At 37.3% G+C, this 22,161-nt stretch overlaps 1 protein-coding gene across 1 annotated transcript in view; it reads left to right on the top strand.

Annotated features, from left to right (window-relative positions):
• Positions 1 to 22,161, top strand: part of LOC126481797 (protein unc-13 homolog 4B-like) — a 140,795-nt gene that overhangs the window by 80,513 nt on the left and 38,121 nt on the right. The window contains exons 3-6 of the mRNA XM_050105755.1: positions 1,496 to 1,706; positions 12,673 to 12,898; positions 13,007 to 13,066; positions 14,850 to 14,954. Coding sequence (XP_049961712.1) covers positions 1,496 to 1,706; positions 12,673 to 12,898; positions 13,007 to 13,066; positions 14,850 to 14,954 — 602 coding nt within the window. The remainder of the gene's footprint in view (positions 1 to 1,495; positions 1,707 to 12,672; positions 12,899 to 13,006; positions 13,067 to 14,849; positions 14,955 to 22,161) is intronic.

Genomic DNA, 22,161 nt, shown 5'->3' on the forward strand with positions numbered 1-22,161 from the left:
ATATTCACTTGTATCATGATAAGATTTCAAAATGGTGCCAATTTTGGCAATTTGCTTTAAAATGTTCAGAAAAGTAAAATTGTGCACTTCACAAAATGATAAACTATAGTATGCTATGACTACAATATCAATGAGTCACAGCTGAAATCAATCAACTCATATAAACACCTGGGTGTAACACTTCGTACCAATTTGAAATAGAATGATCACATAGTCTCAATCATAGGTAAAACAGGTGTTAGACTTCAGTTCATTGATAGAATACTGGGGAAATGCAGTCAGTCTACAAAGGAGATTGCTGGCAGGTCACTCATTTGATCCATTTGATCCACCCTAGAATATTGCTCAAGTGTGTGGGACACATACCAAACAGGACAACAGGGGATATTGAAAATATAGAGAGAGAGGTAGCATGAATGGTCGCAGGTTTGTTTGGTCAATTGGAGAGAGTCACAGAGATGCTGAAGAAACAGAATTGGCAGTCTATTGAAGATAAACATAAACTATCCCACGAAAACCTGCTTACAAAGTTTCAAGAACTGGCTTTAAATCATGGCTGTAGGACTCTATACAACCCTCTACAGCTCACTTGCATGCAGATTGTGAGGACATGATTAGATTAATTACAGCATGCATGGAGGTATTTAAACTGTCACTCTTCCTGTGCTCATACATGAATGGAATGGGAAAAACCTTAATAACTGGTGCAATGGTACATACCCTCTGCCATACACTTCAGTAGTTTGCAGAACATACATGTAGATGTAGATATTGATGTAGTCATTGATGTGGACTCACAAATGCCTATTCCTTTGACAGTGTGTGTCATGTTCAAAGAGTAAGAAATGGTGTGAGGAGGAGTATGGCCTTTGACCAGATTATTGTAAAGTTTGGGAGAGCACTGAAAACGTAGTTTGATATTTTTTTTAGAAAAAATAGTATGGTGGGGTTCATTAAAGGGCATAATTTTGGTCAACCATTATCTTTATGTAGAAGTTGTCTATTGTAATCCTGGCAAGTGTACTCCTGAGTGTCTAGAAGTACAAACCATTGGTTTTTAGGGAGTCAGTAGGATGAAGACTGGGAGAGATATCATGAAAAATCCACTTCAAACTGAGTTGGTGGGATATGAGAAAAGAAGGCATTGTATATTTAGATAATGTACCAGCTTTTGAAGGTAAATGTTTTTCAACAATTACAGGATTATAGAAGAGGGATCATCAGAAGAGTGACAAATGTCCAAGTGTTGATATTGCTATTTGCTTGTTGTTGGTTCCAAGATATATCAAAGTATGGAATTAGCCATCAGTGAGACACAGAATGGTAACATGTGATATATGTAAAAGAAAAAGATAAGATGAATCTAATATCTCTTATAAAAGGAACAGCTTTGCAAGACTGATATAACTTTCAAGAAATTTGTTCTTTCCCAAATGCATATGTAATTTATCTTGCAAGTGACAACTTATTTCATAAAATATTATTTCTGTTACAGCTTATGTACTATGTGGCTGCCCCCATAAAAAAGACAGGATAAAGTACGCTGGATATTACAATGCAAATAACAGGACTGTTACTGTAGAAACTCCCAGATCTGGAATACAGCGAAACAGTAAGAGGTTTACACCAAAGAATGGTAGAAGAAAGAGAATCCCTTCACAAGATGAATCTTGTGCTGGAACGGACAGAACAGAAAGATGTATAAGGTAAAATTACTTATATTCATGATTGTACTTAAAGAGAGTTTTCTGTCAAGGTTGTGCCTGGAAAGTGTTATAACTCATGTAAGTCATATGTATGATGTGATTAATATCAGAGCAGATGGATGTTTTTCATGGACACAGAATCCTTAATGTAGTTGATGTTAGATGAGATATTCTACACAAGTGACAAGATATTAGGTCATAACCACAGCCAAGTCATAAAAACCTATGAAGTCTTTCAATAATGATTATGAAGTACGCTCTTAGAAACTAGTGTACCTTTTACTGTTTAACACAGCAAGGAATCAGTATGGCTCCCAAATGAATTTGATGTGGAGTCCACACCATGAAAAATCACAAATCCCTGGCACCAGGGCAGAGAAGGGTGGCTACATATTACCGGAGAGTTGTCTCTAATTCAGTTGATCTGCATTGTAAGTCTCACCACCACTTATTTTCTGACACCAGCAGCTCTTCCCTGTAGTGCCTACTCATTAGTATTAATCTAATATTACTGGTTCCCCATAAAATACCTGAACACAAATTTGGTTTATCTTCCCTGTAGTTTGTTAACAAAGGCAGATAATTGTAGGACTGGGTGAAAAGCCCAGGGTCTTGGCTTATTTCTACAAAATTATTTCTCACAATTATTGATACCTCAATGTAACTACACTACTGGCCATTAAAATTGCTACACCATGAAGATGACGTGCTACAGACACAAAATTTAAGTGACAGGAAGAAGATGCTGTGATATGCAAATGATTAGCTTTTCAGAGCATTCACACAAGGTTGGCGCCGGTGGCAGCACCTACAATGTGCTGACATGAGGAAAGTTTCCAACTGATTTCTCATACACAAACAGCAGTTGACGGGCATTGCATGGTGAAACATTGTTGTGATGCCTCGTGTAAGGAGGAGAAATGTGTACCATCACGTTTCCGGCTTTGATAAAGGTCAGATTGTAGCCTATCGCAATTGCAGTTTATCGTATCGCGACATTGCTGCTTGCGTTGGTCAAGATCCAATGACTGTTAGCAGAATGTGGAATCAGTGGGTTCAGGAGGGTAATATGGAATGCCTTGCTGGATCCCAACGGCCTCGTATCACTAGCAGTCGAGGTGACAGGCATCTTATCCACATGGCTGTAACGGACCGTGCAGCCACGTCTCGATCTCTGAGTCAACAGATGGGGATGTGTGCAAGACAACAACCATCTGCACGAACAGTTTGATGACATTTACAGCAGCATGGACTATCAGCTCGGAGACCGTGGCTGTGGTTACCCTTGACGCTGCATCACAGACAGGAGCGCCTGTGATGGTGTACTCAATGATGAACCTGGGTGCACGAATGGCAAAATGTCATTTTTTTGGATGAATCCGGGTTCTGTTTACAGCGTCATGATGGTTGCATCCGTGTTTGGCGACATCATGGTGAACGCACATTGGAAGCATGTATTCATCATCGCCATACTCACGTATCACCCGGTGTGATGGTATGGGGTGCCATTGGTTACACGACTCGGTCACCTCTTGTTCGCATTGACGGCACTTTTAACAGTGGACATTACATTTCAGATTTGTTATGACCAGTGCCTCTACCCTTCATTTGATCCCTGCGAAACCCTACATTTCAGCAGGATAATGCATGACCGCATGTTGCAGGTCCTGTACGGGCCTTTCTGGATACAGAAAATGTTCGACTGCTGCCCTGGCCAGCACATTCTCCAGATCTCTCACCAATTGAAAACATCTGGTCAATGGTGGCCGGGCAACTGGCTCATCACAATACACCAGTCACTACTCTTGATGAACTGTGGTATCATGTTGAAGCTACATGGGCAGCTGTACCTGTACATGCCATCCAAGCTCTGTTCGACTCAATGCCGAGGCGTATCAAGGCCATTATAACGGCCAGAGGTGGTTGTTCTGGGTACTGATTTCTCAGGATCTATGCACCCAAATTGCATGAAAATGTAATCACATGTCAGTTCTAGTATAATATATTTGTCCAATGAATACCCGTTTATCGTCTGCATTTCTTCTTGGTGTAGCAATTTTAATGGCCAGTAGCGTATATTCAAGCTCTCTGAATGATGATTTTGAAGCTACAGCAAAATCTAAAATTTATGTCATATGTAATCCATGAAGTGCTTTGCTTGAGGCACATTGATACAGGGAATGGTATAAATTCAGGAACAACAGACCCAAACCTTAACTAAAGGGGAAAACAAAAATGTTTCTAATTTCCACTTATAAAAGTCCAAGGGCACTGATACAACCAATAATGGCCCATGTCCAGAGATTTCTGTGCTACAACTACAGTCACATAAGACAAAGTACGCCACAACTTGATGTCTGATAAGTGAAAGAACAGTAGCAATTACGGTATTTATAATCAACTAAACAAGGCAGTAATAACTCCTACTGCTGTGGTACACACAAGACATAAAGTATTTACTTGTCACAGTGCTAAAAGAGCATTTTGGAATACTCATTGACCATTTTGACCTTGGTTATTTAGGTGTATAATAATAATTAGCTCAGTCACAATAAAGTAGTATTCCTCTTTTATCCATTAGATGCGAGAGAGCTGCATACATTGCTTTACATATTTGTTTCTCTAACATGAAAACTGTACTTCTGCAGAGATAGGTTTGTATTCATTGCCTGCTACAGATTCTAGGAGTCTGTAAAATGGAAATTAGAGACAGCCAGTTGTGTCTTTTATGTTAAGACAAATGCTAGCTCTGAGCAGGAAAGAGATTTTGCACGTTTTCTTTTTATTCATTCATTCATTAGGCCACAAGCCAGCTTTCAAGCTATTTAAGGACCAAGAAAGTTTTAATAAATGAATAAATTTGCTATAGAAGTTCAGTAGCTCCCTGACTTCCTAAAATTTTTGATCTCTCTAAATTGTCACTTTTTGATATTAAATGACACTATTTCAGTCTCCTTCATTGTGGCATGTAGATACTGGGCAATATAGAAAAATAGGACAATGATAAAAAGGATACAATGAACTAAGACAATATTTTATATAGTTTGTTTAGATGCAATAAAGAAATGCAAAGGTCTGTACAGAAACAGCAAGGGACTTTATTAGTGCTTCTCATTACAGAACATGTTCCAGTGAGTCACTTAATGGAAACACTAACTTTAATAGACAGAGGTAGTAGTTTAGTTCTTAACCCAACAGTTAATATGAATACAATCATTATCGGCATATTTAAATGTCTTAGGACTAAATATATTTGTAATAGATTTAGATATCTGCTACATCTGTCATGCAAAACTTTAAAAAAAAGGATGTAAAGCTAAGAAAAGGGAACTAAGATGCAAGATGGAAACTTCTGTTAAGTATATTCTTCAAAAATTATTCAAGACAACCAACTCATGTCCTACTCTGTCCCTCCCTTCTGAAGAATAAACTGGCAGCAGAGTGTGGTTGCAAACAAGAAACTTTAGTTTTAATTAATTTATTCACTGAATGAAGAAAATACATTAGATGCACTTTACGACAACACACACAGTCTGCACAAACTAAATTGACACTTAGCACAGTGGCTTATTGGAGTAACTGTAAATTAAAAATGCCACTACAGTCACTTCTATAAGCCATTACACAAAGTGTTAACTTAATTTGTGCAGACAGTATATGCACACTCAATGAACACAACAAATCCAAAACATTCCCTCTACCAAAGATGTACACATATCAAACAAATCATAAGAAGATGGTATAGAACTGTTATTCTTTCACTACACTTCAGTCTGCAACTTTAAATCTTTTCAATCCTTGTGATCATTTTTCAAAATTTTGTTGCCCAATGATTTTGTAAAAGTGTCAGCTAACTGATTTTCTGTAGCAATGTACATAATATTTGTTTTCCTTTTAAAATACAAGTATCTAATAAACTTATACTTAATATCTATATGTTTTAGTCTTTTATATTCCATTTACAAAAACAAGCAATACAAGACTGATTGTCTTCATAAATTATGAGTTTTTCAGTCATCAAAATTTTTAGATCATGGAGCATTCTCAAACCACAAATATTTTACAACACATCTTGCAAGTCATAAAAATTCTACTTCTGTAACAGGCTACTTTAAAGTACCTCATCTTTTTAGTTCTCCAACTTACAGTGTTAACAAACAGCTTGATTTTCTATGTGAGCTCTTGGCCCAATCATCATCAAAATAAGCTGTGACAGTTTCATTGTTTTCTTCATTTTTATAATGCATCCCATAATCTGCAGTGTCTCTTCTCTTTAAATTTTTCCAATGGATAACTTTGGTAAAGATTGAAATACACTGAATTGCCAAAGAAACTAGTATAGGCATGCATATTCAGATACAGAGATATGTAAACAGGCAGAATACAGCACTGTGGTTGGCAGTGCCTATATAAGAAAACAAATGTCTGGTGCAGTTGTTAGATCAATTACTGTTGCTACAGTGGCAGCTTATCAAGATTTAAGTGAGTTTGAACATGGTGTTATAGTTGGTTTACGAGTGATGGGACACAGCATCTCCGAGAGAGTGATGAAGTGGGGATTTTCCCATACAACCATTTCACGGATGTTGCGTGAATATCGGGAATGATCCTGCAAGAATGGGACCAATGACAACTGAAGAAAATCATTCAGCATGACAGAAGTGCAACCGTCCTGTAGATTGCTGCAGATTTCAGTGCTGAGCCATCTACAAATGTCAGCATGTGAACCATTCAATGAAACATTGTCAATATGGGCTTTTGGAGCCAAAGGCCCACTTGTCTATCCTTGATGACTACCAACACAAAGCTTTGTGCCTCACCTGGGCCTGTCAACACTGACATCGGATTGTAGATGACTGGAAACATGTTGTCTGGTCAGATGAGTCTCATTTCAAATAGCATCTAGTGGATGAATATGTACGGGTATGGAGACAACCTCGTGAATCATCCATGGATCCTGCATGTCAGCAAGGGACTGTTCAAGGTGGTAGAGGCTCTTAATGGTGTAGGCGTGTGCAGTTGGAGTGATATGGGACCCCTGATACATCTAGATAAGACTCTGACATGTGACATGCACATAAGCATCCTGTCGGATCACCTGCATCCATTCATGTCCATTGTGCATTCCGATGGACTTAGGCAATCCCAGCAGGACAATGCGATACCTCACATGTCCAGAATTGCTAAAGAGTGGCTCTAGGAACACTCTTACAAGTATAAACACTTCCAGTGGCCACCAAACTCGCCAGATATGAATATTATTGAGCATATGTGGGATGCCTTGCAACATGCTGTTCTGTAGATCTCCACCCCTAATAGTCTTATGGATTTATGGACAGCTCTGCAGGATTCATGGTGTCAGTTCTCTCCAGCACTACTTCAGACATTAATAGAGTCCATGTCACATCGTGTTGCAGCACTTCTGTGTGCTCGTGGGGGCCTTACACAATGTTAGACAGGTGTACCGGTTTCTTTGGCTCCTCGGTGTAACTAACAGCACAGCTTAAATCAGGTCATGTTGTTTGAGTTAATGATGCAATCATTCTATTAATTCTCTGTAAGGCACTTTATCATACAATCTTGTTTGTAATTGAGTACTAGGAGTGTGTTAACTGGCTTGCACTCATTTATATCAAACCTCTTCAATAAGTTTTACAAGTAAGTTTTCTGATTCAAAATTATTCCATCTTTGCTCTTATGTGTCTTAATTCACAAGAACAGTCTGAAACCTCCAAAACATTTCATTTTAAATTTACCCTTAAAGCTAATTTGAATTCTTCAATTTTCATCTTATCATTCTTTAAAATGATAACAATAGCTGCATACAACAAAAAATAAACCTTAGTGTTTAAGTTCCTATAAGTATATAGACACCTATCGGCACTGATTTGCACAAAGTGTAGAACTTTGAGAAAACAGACTTCTCAGACATGAAATTCCAAGATCCTGAGGCCATCTTTAAACCATAAATTGCCTTGTTTCTCTTACATTCAGTACCTGGTTCTACATAAAGTCCTATTGGTATTTTTATGTAAATTTCTTCACCTAAATTTCCTTGAATAAAAAAAAAACTTTTATATCTATTTTATTTGAAATCAATTTTTCCTGATACATAATGGCAAGTAATGTTGTGAGTTGTTAACCTTGCTACAGAAGCATGTTTTATTATAGTTAATACCTTTTCTTTGAAAACAACCATGACAAACTAGTCTTATGTTGCCTACATCATCATGTTTCTGTTTAATAACTCACTTGGTTTCAATGGTTTTCTTGTTCTTGTTTTCAGGTAATTCAAATACTGGTTTCATTTATTACTCAATCTCTTTTGGTGCTGGGAAGTCATTCTTCTTTGTCTGATCTGATGAAGATGTCACTGAAAGTCCTCGGAACATCCTTGATGTATACTTCTGCACTCACTTCTAATACTGCATAGTCTTTCATCTATGCCAGACATTTTCTTTCTCTGCACTTTTGCATATTTCAGGAGATCTCATTTATTCAACTTAATTATCACTTGATATATTGTCATTTCTGTAGTCATTAATATTCTCTTCATCAATGGTAACCTCATTGTTGTCTCAGAGAGAACCAATCTTCATTATTAAAATCAGAATGATTTTCATGAAACTTGGCTTCTCTTCCAAGAATTATGTATCTCTCTTCCAGACACCATAGCCAATATCCTCAACACAGCGTCCAACCATGAAGGACTTCCCTGTAATAGAATCAAACTTTTCAACAATCACTTCTTCAGGAAGTTTTAAATATGCCACACAACCAAACACTTTCAGTTTCTGAAACTTGGGCACTTCACTGTACCACAGAGTAGCAGGAACTGTCACTTTTAATGTAACACATTGATGTTCCATTTATTAACAAAACAGCAGTCTATACTGCTTCTGACCAAAAAGATTTTTTTAGTTTATTGTTCAGCAACACACAGTGAGCCTTGTTTGTAATGTTCCTGTTCATCTACTCACTTACTTCATTTTGTTGTGGTGTAGCCAAATCTCATTGTCAGTTCATACAGGATTCCCTTCTCTTTAAAGAAGGTTTTCACTTCATTTGACAAATATTCACCTTCATTATTGCACTGGAATCTAGTAACCCTCAAACTTAAATGTGCAGTTGGCACAGTCAGCCCAGATATAGACAGACATATGCTGATGATGTACCAATTATTAACAGAAGGAGAATTTCACTAGGGAAAACAATATGTGAATGGAAAGAAACCACACAACCAAGAGGCTTTATTGTCAATGAAATGAAGACTAAATACATAAATTTCATCAGGAAGTAAAATAATAACCTGGTTAAACTATCAGCAGCTTGCTTCAATCTTGAACCTGTGCAGAACTTTGACAGACAGTGATCTAATATTAACAGTACAAATTCTGAGTGTAGAGTTCTGTGCAAGATTTGTAGAGCAGTTCAGTATAAGAATTGTTTCTGGAGATCTAGAATGGAAGCTGAGTTGGAGTTCCTCATACTAGAAACTGACATTAGATTGGTAAAAAGTAGGGGAATGGCCTGGTTTGGACATATCCTTAGGATGGATACCAAAAGAAGACAGTGAAGATTTCTGAATGGAAACCAACTGGAAGAAGACAGAGCTTGGTGGATAGATGATTACAAAGGAAATATCAAATTCCTTAATGTCAGAGGATGGTGATAACCATACTGGAGAAGGTAGAATGGAGGAAACTTGTTGAAGAGGCTAAGATCCACGCAGCATCGCAATGCCATGAGTCGAAGAAGTAGTATGGTGTATAAGTAGCACATAGTGCCATATTAAGTTACACACAAAGTTGTTTTCCTCTTGTTTCATGGCAAGAAATGACAGTGCAACTGAACATCACAAAAGTCTCGAAGTGTGAAAAGAGCTTTTCAGTGTATTTATAAGACTGCAAAAGCTAAGAGGAAAGAGAAACAAGACAGCCTAACATTAATGCATCAAAGTAGTCCTTACTATAGATTATATGGCAAAACACAAGGCATCATGCAGTGGTCTGCTTAGCTGAAAGCTATCAAGGTAGTGTCAACTTTCTCTCTCTCTCTCTGTGTGTGTTAGTGTGTGTGTGTGTGTGTGTGTGTGTGTGTGTGTGTGCGTGCATGCTATGTGCCACAGCTAGTTGGCATTGGGGATGGAAATCAAGAAAGACATGCATTAATAATAAAAAAGAAATTCTGACAGCATCTGCAATTGGGCACTGAAATAAATTCTGTGGTGAAAATCTGTGTAAGACTGGGACTCAAACCCAAATTTCCCACTTTTCACAAGTGGTTGCCTTAACTACTTCATCTATCCAAGAATACTTCTCATTTAACCCAAATTCCCTTATGTTGCACACTATATACATAGTGTATTCAGACATATCAAAAAGAACAGACACCACATTTATACATATATATACATAATGATACCTTCAGTGTGGATGCACTCTTTGTTTGACCTCTTACATGAATCAGGTGAGGTTGCAAGCAATGAGGATAATGGATAGGGGACGCTATGTGTGTAGTTTGAGACATGTGGGAATCGTTCTTGGATAGGCAAAGCAGTTTAAGTGACTGCTCATGATAAGCAGGAAATCCAGATTTGAGTCCTGGTCCAATACAAATTTTTGCTTTTCGGCATTGGATTTGTTTCAACACCTGATTACAACAACGTCACCATTTATTTTTCATCATGTAAATAAGGCTGCTGTATTATAAATGGTGCTATTATTTTGGACGTGTTTGAGAAAACAGACCTTACACATATTAAAAAAAGTTCTTTTAATGTTATTCATTTTTTAATATATATGTTCTAGAGTCAGTTTTAAAGAACACATGCAAATAACTGCAATAAATAATTCAAATATTGTGTCAGTTAAATCAAATTAATGCAGTAAGTGTAAAAATAAAAATAATGTAGCAACACAAGGTCATGAACTCTCTTGGCATTCCACAATTATTATTTGAAATGGTGTGTATGATGAGTAAGGCAAACTATGACTCTTCCCAGAAATGACTGCTACACATGATGTGTCATGTCTGTGTCTTTTAACATAGTGCCAAGTTATTTTATATTCTGCATCACAAATTGATGCTGTCAGAGATCTCACCTCAATAAACTAAAGATTTCAGATGGTTCAAAAAAGAAAAAGTGAATTGTGGCAAGAGGGTGTATTGGATCATGCTACAGGGCCTCCAGAACCACTTCATTTTGAAGGAAAGAAATTGTTTTGCTGGCATCACACTGTGGCACTGAAGTGACTGGCAACTCCATCATATATGAACCACATTTCCATTTAATGACCACACTAACTTCTTCCTGTGAATAAGTATCCTAGAAATGCAAATATTGTTCTCCTGTCAATCTTGGAAGTAGCACATGTGGTCCATTGAGATAATTATCAATAGAGCCACATCAGCCTATGACAAAATACCATTGCTGGTACCCTCATACTTTCCTGGTGTGGGGATTCTCTATTCTCCATTATGGATGTTATGAGAAAGAACCATCCTTTATGAACTAATTTTGTTATTGCAAGAATACTGTTCTTGAAAATTGCTGATCTTGCATCCAATGACTTACAATGAAGCTCCAGAAATCCAGTCTCTGATGGTAGTCTCCCAGCAACAAAGCTTGTACCTACTGGTTTTGAAAGGGATGGAATTTGTTACTGGGCAATACTTACACAATTCAACTTTCTGACACTCATGATACAGTGCTGTGAGACCTGGTGCTTAGTTTCAGTTCCTCACAACTGTCAGCAACAAGTTCTCTTCATTGTCTACATTATGTCGGCAGCCACCACCAGCCATTAAATCCTAGAGGCACCACAAATGCTCCATCCTCTCAGAAGCACTTGTCTGCAGAGTAAAATACTTTTGCTGATGGAAGGCACATTGTTACAATTATTTTAAAAACACAGTTCTACAAGGCATGTAAATCAGAAATTAAAATGTATTTGTGTCATAACTGAGCAGTTTTTACTCCAGAGGCAATTTTCAAGTGATAGCAAGAAGCTATATGTGCGAAGAGCTTTGTTTGGAGTGTCCTGATGTATGGATGTGAAATCTGGATGTTACCAAAGCAGGAGACACCTCATCTCAAAGCTGTGGAAATGTAGTTCAGGAGAAGTGCTGCAAGAACTAGCTGAATTGATAGAAAAAATGAATGAGATAATTCTACAAGAGATAGGAGAGAAGAAATAATTGCTGAAAGCTGTAGCTCAACATTAAGCAAGACTAATTCAATACTTAATTAGAGATGATATTCTCTTACAAAACATTTTCAAAGGCAAGATTCTAGGGAAAGTAATGACTGGACAACTGAGAACATCCTATTTCAAAAATATGATTAGTGAGATAGGAGATGTTCTTCATACATGGAGATAAAAAGGACTGCTGAAGAGAGGGTACTGTGGCTGCAGGAAGAATAAGAAGGCCAATAAGTAGCAAGATACATCAGCTGTTGTAATCTTGGGAAACAAGACATAGCGTGTGTCTCATACTTGTGAGGAAACATTTGCTCTATCGTGTCTCCCAAGATTATGATAACTGACACATTTGGCTGCTTTTGGTATCACTTCAAAATGGCCTTTATGGCCAAAAATGGCCAGAAATGATGTACTAATAAATTTTAATTGTTGGCAAACATTTGGAGTCCAAACAGACCCATGCTTTTAATCTTCACCAAGTTCATATCAACTGTGGAGCCTAAAGGCTGACTTGTCCTGTATCATACTGTTCCTCTTGCAGTACAAATGACCAGTAAAGTACTATCACAATTTCAAAGTAAATAAATCTTCTTGTGGCATCCACTTTCATTCCTACACAAGTGATTTCAATGGGTTAGGTCTGTATCTCGCATTTCATTTTCTATAGTTTGCTGTATAAATCTAAGAATTATCTTTTGATACATAATACAAGGCTCTCATAAATAAATAAACTTCTGTATCGATGCACTACATATTTTCAGCAGCAGCAGCAGTGGGAGTGGACAAGAACCTGATACTTGGGAACTATTTAATCTTCATAAAATGTGTGAAGTATCAAAGAATGGAAAAGTATCTTGGCTTGATATTTCACTTACTAGGATCATGACAATGATTGAAACAGCAATAAGGAAAGACACCTTAAAACCCATTGATAATGATGTTAAGTACACGTCATCAGCTCTGGATATGATGGAGCTCTTTTATCAAGTTAGTACCTCTGGATAAATGGCTTATGTACAATGGTTTGTGTTTGATTAAACACTTGTGCAGAGTAATGTATAGATGTCTATAGCCTATACATTTATTTTTTCACAGTTGAAAAGGGCCACTTACAAACAAGGAGTATCTTACAAATGTGCTGCAAAAATGCTGGATGTATGTATTACATGATAAATTCTTTTTACAACATAGGATAAGAATAGTAATCATACAGAAATTGAAAGTATTAAGGATTTCAATTAACTTTACAGTTAACAGAAATTTGCTCAGATAATTTACAAAATCCATTAAGTGTGGTTTTAAAGCAAAAACATATTGTTTGTTTGTACTTTAGTGTAGTAACACCCAATTCCCTACCAATTATTGGCACCAATGCTTCTCTAAGTGCCATTTTCACTGGTGTAGTGCTATGCAGCAAGTGTATTTTTGTTTCATAAAAACTAGCTCCAATACTTCAGTTTACAGCCAATGTTTCACAAACAATATGTGAAACATTAAATGTGATTTGTTCATTTTATCACATGCAATTTGCAAAGCATTTGATTTTGTGTTATGATTTACAATAGGAAACACTTTTAAGAGAAATACAAGAGTTTATATTATTTTACATTCATTTCTCAGATATTGCTACACAAATACAGACTATAGTTCCCAATATATACCAAAACGGGAAAGTGCTGGTAGATAGGCACAATAAAAAACACACAAACACACATACAAATATCAAGCTTTTGCAAACCACGGATACTTCATCAGGAAAGAGGGAAGGAGATGGAAAGACAGAAGGATGTGGGTTTTAAGGGAGAGTGTAAGGAGTCATTCCAATCCTGCGAGCAGAAAGACTTACCTTAGGGGGAAAAAGGGACAGGTATACACTCGCGCGCGCGCGCACACACACACACACACACACACACACACACACACACACACACATATCCATCCGCACATATACAGACACAAGCAGACATATGTAAAGGCCAATATAATATATTTTTCCCATGTGGAATGTTTTGGGGAATGTTTCTTTATTTTTATATATATATATATATATATATATATATATATATATATATATATATATATATATATAAAAACCTCGCACACACACACACATATCCATCCACACATATACGGATGGATATGTGTGTGTGTGCGCGAGTGTATACCCGTCCTTTTTTTCCCCCTAAGGTAAGTCTTTCCGCTCCCAGGATTGGAATGACTCCTTACCCTCTCCCTTAAAACCCACTTCCTTTCGTCTTTCCCTCTCCTTCCCTCTTTCCTGATGAGGCAACAGTTTGTTGCGAAAGCTTGAATTTTGTGTATATATATAAAAAACAAAGATTCTGTGACTTACAAAACGAGAAAGCGCTGGTAGATAGACACAATAAAAAACACACAAACACAAATTTCAAGCTTTCGTAACCCATGGTTGCTTCATCAGGAAAGAGGGAAGGAGAGGGAAAGATGAAAGGATGTGGGTTTTAAGGGAGAGGGTATGGAGTCATTCCAATCCCGGGAGCGGAAAGACTTACCTTAGGGGGGAAAAGGGACAAATATACACTCGCACACACACACACACATATCCATCCGCACATATACAGACACAGGGAGACATGCCACTCTCAGTTTTTTTCTGATGATATTTTTTCAAAGATTTCCTGTACAATTGTTTTGCTCCTAAATTTTTACAAGAGGAACATGTATAAGAGGTAACAACATTGACAAAAGCCATTAGCACTCATAACATTTTTGTGTAAGACAAACACAGTAAAAGTATAAAGATTTTCTATGACTAAAATCAAAAAACAGGCTTTTCTTAAACCGTATATGGGTCTCATGTATTGGTCATTACATTTGAATTTTATTTTTCTGTTTCAATATAAGTTTTAGCACATTTTTATTTTCTTCAAAAAAGTTATGACTTTATTTCTTTCGCAAGGATTTTTGTAGATGTGTGCTCTTCTTCATTGATGAAATTACCAAGAAGATTAAGTCACTCCAGGAAGCTGATGAGAGCAATAGGCCATTCAAAGTTTCCCCTGAGGTTAGTATATTTTGACGTATTGTTGGTAAATCATTCTTTTTACTCTCTTTCCTTTTAGTTCTAAATGTAAATGTAAATATTAAATAAAAACTTTCCAACTAAAGGTATAACCTCAAAATATGTGAAGAGCTGTAGCCTTCAAGGTGCAATTAAATGTATACATGGTGAGCAAAATAAAACTAGCCTGGAAAATATTTATAAACTGGGAAACATCCAATTGACCTTTATCAGTTAACATCATCAACGATGCTGTAAATGGCAACCATTAGATTCAGTGCTGTATTTTATTTATCAAATTGTGAGACATGCATTGCAGCTTTGCCTGGGGGACAGCACTAACAGCACTAGTGTCTTCAATATTCTGCTGTAGCTTTTCTATTGTGTAAGGATTATTTGAGTGTATCTGGCTCTTCAATTTGTCCCACAGACAAAAATCACAGGGAGGGAGATAAAGTGATCAAGGTGGCCAGAAGATTGCACTGCCTCTCCTGAGTGTCTTCTTCCAATGAACAACTCATGCATTTTTGACAAGATTGTCAAGAGGGTACATGTTGTTGTTCCTATTGCTGAAAATATCTATACAGTCATTCATATACTGGGTTGATCTACACGTGGGTTAAACAGTTTCTGCACACACTGGTTAGCATTAACAGTTTGGTGACAAAATCGTGTTATGATGTGTACACCAGATATTACATGCGTGAACACCAATCTCAAGATTACCCAACTGCTGTTCAAAACACCATGGTTTTTTTCTGATGTATAATGGTGTTTGTACTGTGAGTTCACACACCTTGACAGGATGAATTGGGCCTCATCTTAAGAAATGAAAATCTGAAGTTCCTAAAGTCCTGATTCCATTTCACTCAGAAATCACTGGCAGAACTCAACACACAAAAGTTCACCTGGATGCTTTAACTCATGCACAACAGTAAATTTGTAATTACACAGATACAGCACATTTATATTAATGGTTTGATTGTCTCTTAATTCCCACTTGCACAGATAAATAACACTGAGATTTTGTCAAACTTTGTATAAGTTTTCCTTCAATTGAACACTGTTTTCTGATGTTCAGTCTCTTTGTGGATAGCAACAAATTTTTTTCACTACAGAGTCCATTTTGTGCCAATTTGGCACTAAGTTATCACTGTAAACTTTGCTGGAGTTTGGCACTGTTTGCCCTTTCTTAAGTTTTTGTGTTGAATGTCATGCTCTTATCTATCAAACTTGAGTTCTGTTTTCTTAAACTCTATTCTTTCTCTGGATGATGGAACTCCTGGGTATGACACTATTTCACTGAGTCATAACTAATTATTGACCCAAAGAAGATAAAAGTTCAAAGTTATCAAACAGTAAGAATGAAACAGGAACAGAGAATAAAAGTTGGCAAAGAATGAAATAATTAAAATTTATATTATTTTTGTTTACTGTTATATACTAAAACACTATTTCTCTGAAGAAAACCAAAAAAATGTAAGTTCTAAGACTAATCATATGGTGACAACTCCTTACAAAGAAACAGAAGTCTGACTTGCTTTGTCTATTATGTTTTTTGACTTTGTAAATTGCACAGAGCTAATTAAAAAACAGGAGCTTTGAACTCAAGTTTCCACTTGTCATTTAGCTCACATTATTAGCTTCATAGCTATATGATGAGATTGTTAAATGTCATAGCATAACAATTACAACAGAGCCTTGTCTATTCTGAACAGTGCTACTTGCTGTGTGGCCAACAAGAATCAACTACACTGAGGGTTTTCCCACCAAATTCCACAACTCTACACTTAACTCTGGAGAAGGAGACAAAGTCTAGATGAAAATCATTTGTTTCTTATGTCCTGATTGTGTAAATCACAGTTCAACTGAAACAGATTTTTATTACTAGCAACAAGTACACTTAATGAATAAATGTTGGCCTACTGGAAAGTGAGTGTAATAATCCCAAGATCTTTGAAAAAGCCTCTGAAAGATCTGTAGATATATACTTTAAACAATATTCTTACAGCTCAGATAAGCTGAACAAAAAATTTATTTACTTCAGCTGCATTGCCACAGGAGAGAGGGAATGAAAATATGCAACTTGAAGTAACATACTAGTTTCTAAGTCAGCATCTTGGCAAATACTTTCGAGCACAATACTTGGTGGACTAAACTTCTTTATTTCATTTCAACTTGTTACTCAGCAGGACCTAACAAACTGCAAGGACAGTGTTTCATTTAATGAATACTATGCACTAACTTTTTGCATTATCTGAAGCTCTCTCCAAAATGTTCTGCAGCTCCCTCATAGTGTTTATGCAGAAAGCATTACAGGATGGTGTTGGTCTGTTCAGCATTACTAACAGCATCCCATCACTAATTGTGGCAGGTGAAAGGAACGAAAGAAACAGGGAGAGAGAGAGAGAGAGAGAGAGAGAGAGAGAGAGAGAGAGAGTATAAGAACACAACATAGAACCAGCCACAATTGACCAAGTAAGTCAACACTTGAGCATCTTAATCAAGGAAGATATGAAAGGTGAAAGAAATAAGATTCAAAATTACAATGGCCAAACAAGAATTAAACTGGAAGGAAAACTACCATGTAGGACACTGATTACAGAAATGAGAAAATATTGGTCAGGTGTCTTACACTGTGACATTTTATGCAGCAGAGACATAAGAAATATTATAGCAAGATAAAATGAGATTGAACACCATTGAGATGTGGATTCAGAGAAAGTTAAAAAGTACAAGCATGACAGAAAGAGTTGAAAATTAGGAAATACTAAAAAGGGTTAGTGAAAATAAACTAATATTATAGCAAATAATAAAGAGGAACAATAATTACCTTTCATGTTGTCTAAGAAGACAGTCCTCACCAGTATATCCACTGAAAGGATTGGTTAAATGAAAAATAAAAGGAGAGATGATAGACAAAGTTAAATTGCCAGATAGGTAATGAAAATAAAAATGACAGGAAGCAGACAAAGGTGGAGAGCCAACATCATATAGAAACCTGCATATGAGGTGGAAAACGAAATAATACGTGTGAGCATATACACAGGATCTGAGCTGGTGCTTGGTGGTGGAAACTCATACTAATTTTGTGGAAGACAGATTGAGTGGGGGAATCAAAGCACAGTTTCTTACAAAATAAAACTCAAGTATATTGAAAATCTGTGATTATTAATTACCAAACATACTAATGTTATCATTTTATAATAGATATCTAGTACCTACTACAGCATTCTTAACATAAGGAGTATAGCTTGTTTGAGATTTGTGCATTTTATTTTGCTGTAAGGAAGGTAATATGAGATGATCGTATACTCTGTCTGAGCAGGCCTTGGAAGGCCCAACAGTACTGACCAACTGCCATGTCATCCTCAACCGATGGTTGCTGATATGGAGGGGCTTGTGGTCAGCACAAAACTCTCCTGGCCATTGTCAGTTTTTGTAACTAGAGCCGCTACTTTTCTCAATTAGCCTCACAAGAGCTCAGTGCACCCTGCTTGCCAACAGTGCTTGGTAGACCCAGACAGTCACCCATCCAAGTATGAGCCAAGCTCAACAGCACTTAACTTTGGTGATCTGAAGAGAACCGCAGTATTGGCAGATCTTTGTATACTCACTTTTTAATAGTTTTTGCCATATGTTGGTAACACAAGAAAAGCATTATGAATTGAAGGTATAATGTTACTGGAACCATTTTCAGCTGGAAGAATAATAGTGATGAATTGTGGTATAGTTTTGACATTTCACAACAAGTGGCTCTAGGTGCACTTTCTACTAGTCAATATCCATTACACTTTTTGCTTTTCTTCAAACTAATACTGAGTTTGTGCTTCTATCTCTGTGGTAATTTGCTTTCCCAAGATATTTTTTTCCCCAGAAGGTGGAAGTAGCTGTCTTCCCCTGACACTTGCTGGATTTATTTTTGTGTATCCCTAAATCTATTTAAATATTATTGAGACCTTATTTCAAGTAAATTTGGTATTCAGATAATTATTTTCAATATGTAGAATGCATTGATGCATTTATGTTTTCTGAAAACCAAGTTAATTCAGAGTAATTAATAACTGAAATTATTACTGTAGTGGGTAATTCTATATCTTGACTGCTAATCAGTCATTTTATGAACATTGATGCATACCATTAGAAAACCCAGAATCCAGAGTTTACAGTAACATTTTTAATATTTCTGAAACTAAGTAACTTATCAGATATTTAGAATTGAAGTTATCATCCACCTAAAACTATTGTTTCCTTTTGTGTGCTAAATTCCCAAGTTAACCATTGTAATTTTGGTGCCCTAATTTTTCTGGACCAAATGACAACCATCATTAATCAGTTCAGCTATTAACTATGAATTAGTATAATTTATCATAATTTCAAATGTGACAACTACTGACATTCACAGCATAGGTAAACATAATAGTTCCATAACATTTTTTGTAATTTCTAACTATTTATACTCTAAGGGAAAAAACCAGATACACCTCAAAGGAATTATCCAAACTGGATGGAAATTGATAGATGTGATGTACATATACAGACAGACAAATGATTACAATTTCAGAAAACCATTATACCTGGTTGTTGGACTGTATGGCAGCAACAGTTGGGTTGGTAACCAAGTACAGTCTAGGATGTCTCCAGACACATCTTCACTGGTCATCAGAACAGAATTCAAAGCAGGATTCATCTTTCATGAGTTCCACTTCAAATTGAGCCCCAGTGACCAGCAAACATGTGTCTGGAGATGCCTCAGACAGCAGTGGGATACCAACCTGACTGTCGCCCATTACATGGCCCGACAGCCAGGAGGGATGGTCTAGGGTGCCATTTCATTTCATAGCAGGACGTCTTTTGTTGTCATCCACTGCACCTTTACAGCACAGTAGTATGTTGACAATATTCTGTGCCCCATTTTCTTGCCCTTCATGGTAAGCCATCCTTGGCTTACATTTCAGCTAGGTAATGTCCACCTATAAGTGGTGTAAGATTCTTGTCTTCATGCTTGCTAAATCTTACTTTGTTCAGCAAGGTCACCAGATTTTGCTCCAATTGCAAATGTCTGGAGCATTGTGAGCAGAGCCCTCCAACTAGCTCAGGATTTTGACAATATAATGTGCCAGTCAGATAGAATTTTGCGCACTAAGATTTGGAACATTAAATATACAAACACTGACTGGAAAGGTGGAAGAGATGGTAGACATGATGGAAAGAAGGAAGTTAGACCTAGTGGGGTTACCTGAAATGAGATGGAAAGGAGAAGGAAGGAGAGAACTGAGGAAAGGCTACTGCCTGTACTGGAGTGCAAATGAGGAGGGAAGGGGAAGTGGAGTGGGAATAGTAGTAAGAGATGGATTAAATGAGGAAGCAAAGAGAATAAGTGATAGGATGATGAAGATCAAAATATCACTCAAGGAGATGACCATAGAGGCGATACGAGTGTATGCACCACAGGTGGGTTGCACTTCTGAGGAGAAGCAAGAGTCTGAAGAGGAAATGCAGAAGCAGATGGCAAGGAAGAATGTGATAGTAATTAAACACACATGTTGGAAGAGAAAGACAAGGCTGCAAAAGTGTGCTTGGACCGGAGGGTTGGGGCTACCAAAATGAGGGAGGTGAAAGACTATTGGAGTTCTGCCAAAGGAATGGCTTGCTGGTTGAGAACTCTTGGTTCAGGAAAAGAGAGAGCCACAACATTACCTGGTACAGTCAAGACTTAAAGAGAAAGTTGATCTGACTACTTCCTGTATGATAGTGAGATGAATGGTAATACCACCAGAGGCCTAAAATAGTGACCACTGTTTGCTGGTAATGTACTTGAGAGGGACTGAGCATAATAAAGAGACAGAAAACCAGGAAAGAAGTGTAATGGTATGGAAGTTGAAGGAGGAAGAAAGCAGGCTACAGTACCTACGAGTAGTAAAGGAACGCATTCCAAAGGATGAACCAAAAATGGTATAGAAGGAATGGGGTAGACTCAAGGGAATATTAGTAAGTGTGGTTGAAACAATATGTGGGAGGACAAGCAACAAAAAGAGATGGTGGGATAATAAAACAAAGGATATAGAACAGATGAAGAATAGAGCCTTTAGGGTATGGTTTCAGAAAAGAACAGTAGAGACAAGAGAAGAGTGTCAAGCAAGAAAGAAAGAAGCAAAAAGAGTGAGTGGCAGAGGAGAAGAAAGTGGATGGACCAGTGGACCAGAATGATGGAGGGGGATAGTAAAGGTTCAAAAAAGGTGTAATATGGGATGATTAAAAGTAAGAGGAAGAACAGTATGACAGATTATGCCTGAATGGTGAAAAAAAGTGGCAAGACGTAGAGAATAAGGAGGAACTCAAGAATATGTGGAAGGAGTATTTTGAAGAACTCCTGAACTCGAATGGAGACCTGGATGAGGAGGAACAAGCCAAGGAGAAAAAAGAGGAGGGACAGCAAACAGAAAAAGACCTTACATGGCGAGAAGTGGCAGAGGCATTGGGCAGATCTGGATGAGCTAAGTGTAGAGATGGTGAGAGCAGCAGGAGAAGTGGGGATACAATGGCTATATTGAGTTATGAAAATTGTGTGGAGACTGAAGATGATCACAGAAGACTGGAGGAAGGGAATGGGTATGGGTATGGGTATGGGTATGGGTATGAACAGTCTTTAAGAAAGGAAATAGAAAAGAGTGCAAGAACTACCAAGGGATAACATTTATGAGTCATTGTGCAAAGACTTTTGAAAAAGCTTTGGGAGCATGAAGTCGGGAAAAATTAGAAGGAAGGATGAGAGAAGAGCAACATGGCTTCAGAGCAAGAAGATCCATGGTGGATCTAATTTTTTCTGTAAGACAACTGTAGGAACAGCATTATGAATATGGAATAGGTCTACTAATTACCTTTCTGGACATTGAAAAAGCAAATGATAGTGTACATAGAAGCAAAGTGTGGAAAGCCCTGGAGAACAGAGGAGTAGCAAAACAGATTATTTGGATGATAAGGGAAATGTACCATGAAAGTGTGAGCTGTGTGAAAGTGGGAGGAGAGAGATTAGCTTGGATTGAACAGAAGAATAGATTGAGACATGGAAGTGCACTTTCACCATTACTCTTCATTGTAGTGATGGATGATGTATTGAGTACAGTGGCACAAGTTATTGGTGAAGGAAAGATGAAAGCTATGGTGTTTGCAGATGATCTGATGATTTGGGGGAATAAGGAGGAGGAAG

The sequence above is a fragment of the Schistocerca serialis genome, chromosome 1, assembly GCF_023864345.2.
Source record: "Schistocerca serialis cubense isolate TAMUIC-IGC-003099 chromosome 1, iqSchSeri2.2, whole genome shotgun sequence".
Taxonomy (NCBI): Eukaryota; Metazoa; Arthropoda; class Insecta; order Orthoptera; family Acrididae; genus Schistocerca; species Schistocerca serialis.